Source organism: Atta colombica, unplaced genomic scaffold (assembly GCF_001594045.1).
Source record: "Atta colombica isolate Treedump-2 unplaced genomic scaffold, Acol1.0 scaffold55, whole genome shotgun sequence".
Classification (NCBI taxonomy): Eukaryota; Metazoa; Arthropoda; class Insecta; order Hymenoptera; family Formicidae; genus Atta; species Atta colombica.
Genome location: NW_017259545.1, coordinates 2,400,219 through 2,413,188, shown reverse-complemented (window position 1 = coordinate 2,413,188; position 12,970 = coordinate 2,400,219). Strand labels below are relative to the sequence as shown.

At 37.6% G+C, this 12,970-nt stretch overlaps 1 protein-coding gene across 1 annotated transcript; it reads left to right on the top strand.

Annotated features, from left to right (window-relative positions):
- The first annotated feature begins 574 nt into the window (after nt 1–574).
- Nucleotides 575–12,680, top strand: LOC108692009 (formin-2-like). Its single transcript, XM_018200082.1, has 11 exons — nt 575–1,657; nt 5,445–5,932; nt 6,224–6,647; nt 7,409–7,615; nt 9,005–9,075; nt 9,160–10,438; nt 10,573–10,694; nt 10,785–11,072; nt 11,321–11,858; nt 12,203–12,456; nt 12,519–12,680. Exons 1-11 carry the CDS (start codon nt 1,555–1,557, stop codon nt 12,678–12,680), a joined length of 3,936 nt encoding a protein of 1,311 aa, XP_018055571.1. The 5' UTR covers nt 575–1,554.
- Nucleotides 12,681–12,970: the final 290 nt, after the last annotated feature.

The following is a 12,970-nucleotide window of genomic DNA, read 5'->3' as shown; positions in this document are numbered from 1 at the left end:
CGCAATGACTTGGCCGCGCGTTCGTTCGCATATCGTTTTGTGATCTCATTTGTTGGTAATGCAATCTTGGAGACATAGCGGTCAGACGATCGCGTTTCGACCGTTGCGATTGCACGTCCGCTATTGCGAATCGACGTACAACACTGTCGGCTCTGTATGGCCATTAGTCCCTTGTACCACGACGTAGGCGTAATTAGGAAAGGGAGAAAACACACAAATAGTATATTCCTTTAAGTATATTCCACCGAAAACGATGTCGTGCTGCACGTACAATGCGATCGTAACGAGTCTTGTTGGACGTAATCTTCTTCGCTGATTACTTCGCTAATGAAATACGACGGTATTTATCAAGCATGGGGCTCGGTCAAACCATTACTGTCCGCTCGGCAGTAATATTTTTATATTTCCTTTTACTATTCGTACCGATTTTCCTCTTTGACATATCTTCTCTCTGCGAGAGAATTCGTTTTACTGACGTTAATATGCTATCCAATATTGAAATATTTTTATATATAAAAAAAATATTTGAACCTTTTTCTCTTTCTCTCTTTTTCTTATTCAGTTTTTGCATCTGCATTTTACTAATTATTTACGTTCTATCTTTCTCCTAATCTCTTTTCGTCTCAATTTATTTAATTCAATCATTTTTAATTAGCGTTTAGTATTAAATTTACATATATTCCTTTCACTTCCTCGCGCTATATTACATTTTTTATCATTCGCTTTTTAATAATTTACCGATGACCGATGTATGAAAACCACGTTGAAAATCTCCTACTTCCATGTCTTTCATAGAACGAAAGTTACGCGTTAACATTAGATGTTAACGCACATGCCGCGTCGTGAGACGTCGGTACTATTCAAGATAAATGGAATCTATTTGTTTCGGCACAATTACTCAAGGGACACGAATGTATCCACGGCTATGCCCCTCGATTTGGATGCCACGTAAATTCTAGCCGCGATATATGAGGCGAGAGAGGCGGGTTACGGAATGGCAGACACGGGGCGGGACAAGGCGAACGGAAAAGGAATGGAGAAAAAGTAGTCGACATATTTTTGCACAACGAAAAATCGTAGAGGGTACATATACATTAAACACGCGTATGTAGGGTTAATAAATTTCAGGAACGCCAACAAGACCGTGTTCGATCGATTTTCGCTACCTTATGCGCGAGGAGAACGAGAATTACCCTGAGATTTTGTACATAATATATAGCGAGGTGAAAATAGAGGTGTGATAGAGAGAATGTGTGTGTCTGTGTATACGTGAACGTGCGGGTATGTGTGTTACGATAAAAAATATGAAAAGAGAAAAGGAAAAAAATAAAATGTTACGTTATAAGAAGATGATTGTAACGAAGACGAGCAGCTAAGTTGTAGAATTTCCCTCGAATAACGTCGCTCGCCGAAGTAGCTGTAAATACGAGGACGTACGTTTCTCTAAACTAACTAAAATAACTCCCCCAATGTGAAACGAGAGAAACGATCGATTTATCTCGTTCGAAGTCGTCCACGTGCTCGAAGTCGGATACGCGTATCCGGGATGTACGAATGATGAGCTATCTCGAGCGAAAAAACGGAATGCCTATGAGTGCCGGATGCCGGGTTGAGACGACATTAGATCCTTATAGGGAGATTCCGTCGACTTTTGCCGGTGAGATCGGTTTCGCGAAGATCGCCGAGCCTTCGTGACGATCCGGTACGCATCGTGTGTCACGTGTCTGCGCGCGGCTGCTCGCAATATTAATTAATTAATAACGCGCGTATATCGCACGCATGTTGCGTCGCGCGTGCACGCGTTTCATCCACGAGAGATCCGTATATTAATTAATATCCATCATAGTTATGATATTATAATGAATTATTATTTGTACAAATTTTATGTTGCAATATAAAATAAACGATGAAGCGACGATCTCCTGCGTCTTCGATTCTTTCCTCTCATTTCACTCTCCCTCGCGAGTTTCTTGTCATAAGTCAAGAACTACAATTGTTTTATTTGCGAAAGCTACAGAGAGTTCTTTGAATACATTTTTTCAATCTATGTTTTTTAATTATAACATTTTTGTAATATCTCGTTAAATTAAAAGAAAAAAAAGAACAAAAAAGGAATGATATGCTGTTATAAGGAGATTATTGTAATAAAGACGTACAGCTAAGTTATAGAGTTTCTCTCTAATTATGTCGCTCGCTAAACTAACTGCAAATACGAGGATGCACTTTTTTTTTAATTAATTAAATAGCGCCAGCCGGCGCATATAATTAAATATATTTTTTAACTTAACTCATACAGCACAGATCATTCCAGCAATACAGTAGTAATATTACAATAACATACAGTCATAAGTATAAAGCACCCTCAATTTATTGCATTTTCTTGGAAAAAGCTAAAGGAAAACTAACAAAATATTAAAATTATTATAAAAATGACTATATTATTTTCCAATAAAGTTGCAAGCTTTTGTGTTGCATGTGGTATCTCGAAAGTTTACGTCTCGATGTATTTTGAGGAAAAATTCGGCGTCAAACAGTTAGAATTTATGGAAAATCGAGTCTCAGATTCCCGCGTGCGATTTATATCACAAGGAATACGAACTATCGAGAGGTGGCCGTTACCTTCATCGACCTCCGCATCGAGATATCGACCTCGTGTGCTCGATTGGCGCGAGCTTGCGCCGTTCATAGCTTTCTCCCACTTTGTGCTAGATAAAACGCTGTAAGGCTTTTCACCCTGTGCGATATCCCTTGTTTCCCTCGGAAACCGAGGCGATATTTTATAGTCGCGACGCAAACGGCCGGTGAAAAATGCGCGGGGCGGTACGTCGCTGGGAACAATCGATACGGGACAACATGCAAGTTTCCACTCTTTCCAGTGACACGCGCGAACTGCACGATGCGACGTATAATACGTTGATGATGCTGTCGAAACGCGAGAAAATCAGGTAAGAGGGTAAGAAACGAGCAACGCAACGCTCCTCTCAGCAGTCGCATCGAATTACACGGCACGCTCTTCTTAGTGTTACGATAATAGCTGCTTTGACGCGCGCAAAGCTCTACCGAGCATGCTCGGTAATTCATGCTTCGAAATCCTGACAGTGATTTTAATTCGTTATGATAATAATGTTACGAAACTAATAATGCTATGGTAGTAACATCATCGAGCTTTCCCGCGTTCTCAGTCGAATAATGAGCATCGGATATCTATTATAAATAATGTCAATACATGGAATCCTCTTGTTAAATATTCCTTTAATATTCATATTAACTATCCTTTGTTTTAACGAGTGCAGAATAAACTGAAAAAATCGGAATATTTTTATATTAATTTATAATAAAAAAATCCAAAAATGATTTATTGTAAAGATAATTGTGCAAGCTTAATGGTGAAATATTTAAAAAGTTATTGCAATCTTTTAATTAATAGTTAATTGAAAAATTAATTTATAACCAAATTAATTTTATTAATTGTAATTTTTTAAGCTGATTAATTTGTCTAATTTATAAAAACGTACATAACTACTTTTGACTAGAATTGTCCTCAGTTTACCGAATAATACCGAATAATGCCGAAGAATACTTCTATTATTTCTTGTCCTTGAGATATTCCTCGAAATTGATTTTCCGAGGCATAATAAGAGCCGAACAGCGTAAAAGCATCGATGGTATGGCATTCTAGTCGTGTGACCGACGTCACCACGTGGTATATCGAATCGCTACTCCGTCGTTTTTCGGTGCTACAAAAACATTACGTGTATCTTTTGTGTGTGAAATATTATAGAAAGAAAATTTGTTTATTAATATTCTGTACATTATCGCGATAATATTAATACACAACATGGAGAATAGAAGATTTCTTCAAGAAAAATATTAGTAACAACGATCAAGATAAGTGAGACGATAGGCAATAATTATTTATTAATCACAAAAGTAAAATAAGTGTTGTATCGAGGAAAATATTGGAGCATTATACTGATTATAATTCAAGCGTACATCTAGTTTTGCAACATTTCTTTTGTGAATCAAGACGCTATATAAAAAATTTTGTGAATATCCGTGAGAAGTCTCATTTCATTGGAGAAGTTATCGTCAACAAAAATGTCCGGATTTCAATCGCATCCTGTAGTCCAGACTTTATCTATTCACCATTCTATTCGTATGTATAGGTATAAAATATCGACAAAGGTTTATTTTACTCGACACAGACCCAATCCAACCAATTCCATAATATTCTGCTAAATATATTTTATCTCTTTAAGAATATATCACTTAATCGTCGGTAGAAATGTTTACGATTCTTTTTTTATTTCGAATACTACGTAAAAATTTCATGTTTTTTCGTATCTTATCCTATTGAGAAAGAAATTATCGCCTTATCATGCTAACGATCACGCAAATCCGTGTAAAAGTTTCCGCTTTCATTTTTTCCCTTTCATGGCAAGATTACTCGATTAATCTCAAAAGTTCAAGATAATAATAGTTGCCAATGACACCAATGTGTCCCAGTAACAACAGATCGATTCTGTTATACGGGCATATTCACAGTCAATGTTCAGACGATAGTATACTCGGCGTGTCGTTGCGCCATATCGCTTGGTTACCGCGTGTGACATAAGGTATATTAATATTAGCACTGTCAGTATATCCGATTACTCAACGATATCCAATTATTGAGGTAATTCAAGATCAATCTGACTCGAACAATATCAAGTTACATTTGCTGCTTAAATTATCTTTCCATGTGCTGTTTTAAATATTCAAGATCTCATCGCTCATTTAATACTAATCTAATCTTGTCATCTACTTATTAATTAATATCGAAGATTACAATCTACACTAAATGTAGAAAACTACAAGAATAGAATTATTATTTATGCATTTTTGTATGCAATTATGTTTCATTTATGTAAGTAGCTATTCATGTGTGTCTTTAATTCTGTAACATGTTGAGCAATCTGAGTGAACTGCAAGGTGAATCGGTAAATTTATATTAATTCTTTTCTTTTCCTTCTTTAATTAAGCTCTAGTTTATCCTAACATAAGATTTCAGTGATTTCAGTGAACAATTATATTAATAATATTTCAGCCTTGGCCACAAATCCCTATAAGTTGACGTAAATCTTTTACTATACTAACGAAAAATAAATTAAGAAACAATTTTATAAAAAAGAAAATTATTTTTATAACAATTTTAATATTTTGTTAGTTTTTTTTTTTATTATCGCTTCTTCCAAGAAAATGCAATCGAGGGCGCTTTATATTTAGGACTAAGTTTACAAAAGGGCTGTAGTTAACAAAAAATTTAAGTTAATTAGAACGATTGTTAAGTTAGTTAATTAAGTTAACATAAGTGGTCTTATATGATTGTATTATTGGATTCAAATCATCGAGCAGATCGGACAAATTGGCGAAGTAGTGACGAATATTCGTGTTTGCTTTCGTAGCAGTCGACGCGCGGCAAGAGAGTTTGAACGACGACGCCGTGATCGCGGGTGTCGCAACTCCCGATTATCGACCACAGATGCAGGCCCACCATGGTCAAGGCGCAGCCGCGACCCAGGCGCGGTCGCCGCGATCAAAGCTGTCGGATTTCTTACATCTCTGGGTCAACAACATCCGACTACTTTACTCCTGGGGCAATCTAGAGAGCCTGACACCACAACTGCCCAGCACGATGGGTAATCTACAGAGCGATAGTAAGAAGAAGCAGAAGAAGAAGGATGCTGCGCCACCGATACCAACGTCCACGTCCACGGATATCGAACCCGAGACAACGGAGGACCAAAGGAAGGAGAAGCGGGATCAACCGCCCGCAGTTCCGGAAAGACGTGATGAACCTCATGAGCCGATCAAGATCAGCTTTGAGAAAGTGCATACACCGGGACATGTCAAAAGACCGGCACCGCCGCCACCGATGGTAGTGTTATCCAAGGTATGTATTTGGTACCACCTTTTTCTCTCAAGATGGATCAGTAAATTATCGATTGGATAAGAATTTTTTTAAAGACAGGATTCTGTAAGATGTTCCGTATAATTTAACATACTGAAATATAGCTATTAAAATAAAATAAAGATATATAATTCGTCGCTAATTTCTCATGAAGCGCAATGCAGAAAAATCGAAATGTCGCCGATCGAACGATGTATAAGGAAAGAAATTTTATGCTTTGGAAGTGTCTCTGCCTTGAGTAATAGTCATAGTGTAAAATTGTTTTGTAATTAGGACACGCAGGAGAGTGTAGAGCCTGAATGTCGCAAAGATACTGTAATAACAGCGAAGCCATGCGTAACAACGACGGAGTCTTTCCGCTCAAGTACCACGACATCGACGACGACACCAGCTCAGACGCCGACGACACCGCAGACGATCCAGCTGCCACCATTATTGGTGACCGATTCATGGCGTTTGGCAAATAAGAGCTTAGTCGTTACGGAAATGCCGACGCCACCCAGTCAAGAATCCTCGAGCGATAGTGTCTTTACTGATCCCGGAGAGCTTACTATGAGTCCGGTCACGGCAGGCACGAGACCGGAAGTGATGAAACATAAACCGATTCTAGAAACGATCGATAATAAGGAAGAAAAAGCTTCGTTCATGATCTCGAAGCATAAGAAGATCCATCTCTCAGTGATGAGTCCCCGAATAAGTGAGAACGATAATTTTATTAACGCTTAGTAGAAACACATAATAGATCATTCATATCCTGTGTGTTTTTTTTTAAATAATATAAAAAAGAATGATTTTGCTAAAATATCTGGAAAATTAGTTAGAGATACTGATCTGAAAATAATTTTATTAGACCATTAAAATAATTATGTAGAATGCTTAAGAGAATAATGGTCTCTATTCTTACTTTTTTTTTTAATACACAACCTTACAGATATTTTCTAAAGCTGTTAAAGTTATGTAAGAATCACGTAATAATTTCTGCATACTTGTAAAGGCGATGAAAATTATTTCAGACATGAACGACTCATTATATGTAATAATGAATCAAAAAAAATTATCATATATTATACTAAAGATTAATTTTGTAATTGTACACGTATCTTCTTACGTAATTGTGCAGAGCAATTAACATGCATTAAGAGATTAAATAAATCGACGATGACTCATAAAATCGCGTGTAATAGTCTATGCAATATGGATAAGTACGTGTTAAAATAGATTTACGATATTATCGGTATAAACCGTCTCTTGTAACCGTATCTTGTATATGATATGAAAATGATCTTTTTTAAGATTGGCTAACTTTTCACTGTCTAGAATGAGATTTCACTCTAAAGAATCTGGAGAGTAGATAGATTCAGTACTATTCTTTAGTAGTGAATAGAACGCAACTATAATAAGTCAATATGACTCACTCGCGTCCGGTTTCATTGTTGTCTAAAAATGTTTTATTTCTAGGCAAAACGTCGAGTGAAAAGAATGCGGTATCGGAACCGAGTTCGCGCACTTTACAAAGACGACACAGCGTTTACGAGTCTTCTGCAAACGAAAACAGAGTGCTAAGAAGAGTGGCTAGTTTGACCTTGGGTCGAAATAGCGCCAAGAAGAAAAGAAGCTCTAAAAGTATCATCTGTCAAAAGACGGATCGCTACAAGCAATCCGAAGGTAAGAGAAATGAGCGATCAAGATTGGAATTGTTGAAAAAAGACATATGTCGGAATTTTATATGATTTAATGATTATTAAAAATCTTATATTGAGAGAAGAGGACTTTTCAAAAATGTGAGCTTTCTAAAAGCTTCGGATCTCGCATCGGAAAACCGAAGCATATAAATGATGAAGCACTTCCAAGATAAAACATTTTTATAGTTCTTTATAGGTCAGCGTACGACCTAGAAGTCGTCATACACTGATGATTGCGAGTCTAACGCGAATCTTATCTCGTGACGGAAGAGAACGCGCGCGATAACATTGCGAAGGGTAAACATAGCGGTATACCTTTTGCTCACAGTGACGTAATGCACGAGAGAGACTTTCGCGAAAAATTGAGATGTTGTAAGACCAGTGGATAACGATAAATCGTCGTAATTAAGCAGAATTTGACGATAAGGATAATCAAACTCTTTCATCATTGGTGGCGATTAGGTGTTTTCAGACGGCCACCAAATAATCTGTATCATTCGTGGCCGAGGTTATAGCGAATGATACGCGCGAATCAAACACGCTTGTTTGCCGATAAGTCTTATCGATGGGGCGGTTCGCAGGGTTCGGTTCGAATTCTTGTGTCTCTCATGCCTGTCTACGAACGAGATGCGGCAGTTCTATGCGAAGCGCCGCGGTAAAATATCCGGAGTAGAAATAAAATTTGCTGTATGGTTGCGAGATGGAGAAGCATCTAATATCCTAATTCAAACGGACGTGAAATTGAAAAGTGATCATGAGAAAGAGACAACATCGCTTTTGCTTTCGCACGTGTACGACGCGTGTGTGTACATTTATGTGTGTCAACATCACCGTTGAGTACAAAAAGATATCTAACAGCGTAACTTTTTAAATTATAATTTAGCATAGATGAATTGATGATTTCGGCGGTTTTAAAAAAAATCCCTTCACAATCCACGACGTAATTAGAAGTTTTCTATTAGAAGTCATCCGTTGTTTATTGACATTTTTATATAATATTCTCTTAAAAATTACATTAATGATAAAGCGATTAGAAGATAAGGAAGATAAAATCGTTCATCTTGAATATAAAACGAGATAAGAACTACACGTTGATAAAGAATCGCTCGTTGCTTTCATAACATGCATTATTAATTAGGATGGATCGCAAGTTCATAAAGATATAAGATCGTTAATGCTTTGCTCATATAAAGCTTAAAGTTGAGATAAAACAGTTCGTCCAGAAATTTAATTAATACTCATGAAGGATTCAAGTGATAGCCAAGAGAGCAAAAATATTTTATGGTTTGATTGAAAAAAGTATTCGCCGAGCTTTATCATAATCTGAATAAAAAGACTAATCTTATATTTTGTGAATTAATGGAATTTTCAGAACAAGAACTGCCAATTTGTTTGACTTCTGCGCTATCAGACAAAGACGTGAAGAAAAACTTTACATCCATGGTAAGATCCTGATTTCTATTCGTTTAATAACAATCAATATATCCGTCGTGATTACTTACTTTTGGAATATCTTGTTTTAATCAGATAGACCGGACAGACATCTGCGCTTTGCCAAATGAACTTCATTCAGCTCGAAAATCGAATCAAGTCTGCTGTGAACACTCCATGCTTAAGGATACTTATTCATACGAGGAAGAGGTGAAGAAGCTGAAAGATGAAATCAAACGACTGCGCGAAATATCTACAGACTATCAGATAATCACTAAAGGCCAGTCTACTCAAACATCACCAAGAAATACATCACCAGTTGATGGAAACATTAGTGAAACAAGCAACTTACATGCTGGATTATCAACAATCAGAAGTGATGTCACGAATCTCGATCAAGTCAAGATGACTCTTGCGCTTTCCTCCACATCGATCGACATGGTCAATCGATCATGCTTATCACATAGCAGTCAAGCAAACGCACTTAGTGAAAATCCAGCGTCGTATCCAACGCCGTTACCACCTCCATTATCATTGGAGACATTCTCGAAAAACAGATCCATAACGACGTCTTTTATCCCACCGCCTCCACCACCGTCGTCTCCGTTTACGCTTGCTACGTCGGTGCGTGACAGCGAAAGGACAATTTCAGCATCATCGACGAAATTGATGGATGCTTCTCCTAGGATACCGACCCCACCGCCGCCACCTCCCCCCATGTCGGCGCAAAGTACTATGAATACATTGCCATCTCCGCCGCCTGCTCCATCTCCACCACCACCCACGCCGATGTTGAATACTACAATACCTATTCCTCCACCTCCGCCTATGCAAGTCATCATAAGCGCGATATCTCCGCCGTCTCCTCTACAAAACACGATACCGCCGCCACCGCCTCCGCCACCACCTCCACCCCCATTTCCGTTCAAACCGGTGCAGAACGATGAGATTGGTATACCTCCTCCTCCTCCACCGCCACCACCTATGCTTCCTCAAAGTGTAATGTGCGAGATGTCTTCTATGAAAATTACCATACCTCCTCCGCCACCACCGCCGTCTACGCCGATATTAAACACATGCGGGATACCACCACCGCCTCCTCCGCCACCATCACTTGCGGGCGTTACTAGCGCGATACCTCCACCGCCACCACCGTTACCTGGAATGGAGCAGAATTTTATGACTGGTCCACCACCACCGCCACCGCCTCCAGGTATGCCTATGCAGGATGGTATACCTCCACCGCCTCCTATTGGAGGTTCAGGTGCAGGTCCTCCACTACCGCCTGTGGCACCACCGCCACCCCCGGGAGCAATAGGACCTTGTCCTTTACCCGCTCCACCGATCGGAGGATGGAATCCGCCGAGCCGAGCCAGTAGGTATAATGATTTCAAAAGTACAGGGTACTCTCGATAATTCCTTTTGTTAATCGAGAGTACACTGTACATTCTTTTTGATTTCAAGATTCCGATATTTCCACCGCGTAACACAAGTTCCTCCCTTTTGTAGTTATGAGAAAGCAACCTTTAAATCCTGATGTGCCTATGAAGCCATTATACTGGACGAGGATTTTGGTATCAGTTACTGCAACCAACCAAACTTCATCAAGTACTTCAGATTTATCACCACAGGTTAGCAAAAAACAAACATTATAATATAATAAAATTCGCTCTTGACATAAAATGATGATTTCTTCAAGAGTGGCTATTTTTTGTCTTTAGGTGCCTCTGTGGTTAGAACTTGCCGAGGAGGAGAATTTAAACATGAAAGAGTTCGCTAATTTATTTTCAAGGCAGGTGAGAGAAAGGAATCCGACCAAGAAAAATGAAGGGACACCTCTCAAAAGTTCTAAGATCCAACCTGCAAAAATATTAGACTCGAAACGCTCAAAGATGGTCGGAATCCTTGAAAAAAGTCTGCATATTGATTTTAGCGAGATCGAGAATGCAGCTTATAATTTAGACACGAGCGTGATTAGTTTAGAAGCATTGCAACAGATCTACGAAATTGTGAGTAAATAATGAGATAAAAATATTAGGTATGGGAAAAAATTCGTGGCGTTTTTCCCGTTACATCTAATGGGAAAAACGCCACGAACTTTTTCCCACACCTAATATAATTAAAAATCCAAAATATGTAATATATATATAATATATATTCGTAAATACACTTTTTTTATTTTCTGATAGATTAATTAATTTTCGAAAATTTCAAGTTATTTTGATATTTTCTGAATTGTATATTTTCTGATTTGCAGAAACCGACGCAAAAGGAAATAGAAGAAATTGCAGCTCATGAAGCAATTTTTCCGGACATTCCTCTCGATCAACCGGAATTATTTCTCAAACGGCTGTCCGGTATAAAGCACTTCTCCGAAAGGATAGCTTGTCTGATGTTGCAATCGGAATTCCAGGACGCGATATCATCAGTGTCGTATAAATTGAATAATGTGCGAACTACCTGTGATTTTCTGATCAATTCCGAGCCTCTAAAAAAAGTAATAGCGATCATATTGACTTTGGGCAATTACATGAATGGTGGAAATATGCTGCGCGGTCAGGCTGATGGCTTTGGCTTAGAAATCCTCGGCAAGTTGAAAGATGTGAAGTCCAACGTACCTGGCATCACCTTGTTGCATTACGTCGTCAATGCAAAATTGTCCCAGGAAAAAGAACATAATTTCGACGAGCTATTGCCTTTACCTGTGCCTGAATCGGCTGACGTAGAAGCGGCATCCACAATTAAATTCGATGAGATCGCTAAAGAACTGGATAGATTAGATAGAGAATTACAATGTGAGTGTTATATATAATATATATTCCAATTCTAGAATTGGAAAGAGATGAAAAACAAATTGAACCTTGGTTAACCGTGAGTTGTGGAATTAGGCTTTAATACTACCATACTTCAAAAAATTAAATTTTTTAACAATAAGTTAACAGTACAATTATTATTTTTTGTATTAATCCGAATCCAGATGAAAAAAATGGGTGCAAATAATGAAATTGTACTCATTGAAGTAATTGAACTTTTTTATATTTATTCGCTTTATTTTGTATTTACTCGTTTGCTTTATTTGGCTCAACTTTAAATATAATTTACATAAATATATACGATATATAAAATTAATTTGTTTTAGCGTGTGCACAAATGTGTAGTACAATTGTGGAAGCAGATCCATCTACATCCAAAATATTCAAAAAGAAAGTAGATTCATTTCTATCAAGGGCGAATACCGAATTGGCGAGCGAAAAAGAAGATCTATTAGAGGCTAAAAACAAATTCAAAGCTGTGATGAAGTTCTATCAATTTATTCCTAAAGGCTCCACCCTGGAGACTGCAGAACCTTACGACTTCTTTAATCTGTGGCTTAGTTTCTGTCGTGACTTTAAGGTATAATTTACAGCGTCTGTAATTATTGATCGAGCAAATTACAACAGATCAATATTTTACAGGATATCTGGAAGAGGGAACAGCAACGAATACGAAAGGAACGACTGGAGGCAATTCGTAAAAAGTTCGAAAACAAACCCGAAGTTGTAAGAGTAAAATTAAATCCGCACGGATTAAAAGCAAAACTACAAAAACTCACGCATAAGAAGCAGACTCAAAGGTAGTCTTGTCGAAATGTCCACAAATTAATGATGACTTGAAGTTGGACAGTTTATACGTATAATCGTATTCGCTAAATTTTGAATTTCACAAATAATTCCATTTAGTACTCTGATATTCACAGAAAATTTATTTGTATATAATTTCTATTTCTATTTATTTATTATTTTCGAGTAAAATTGAATAAGATGATATTATTAATATTGTGAAAAAAAATTTTAGTTCAAAACGAGTAGACTGCTTTGTGCAAACTGCTATATTATTACTATATAGAATATGAAAATTTATTTATCTG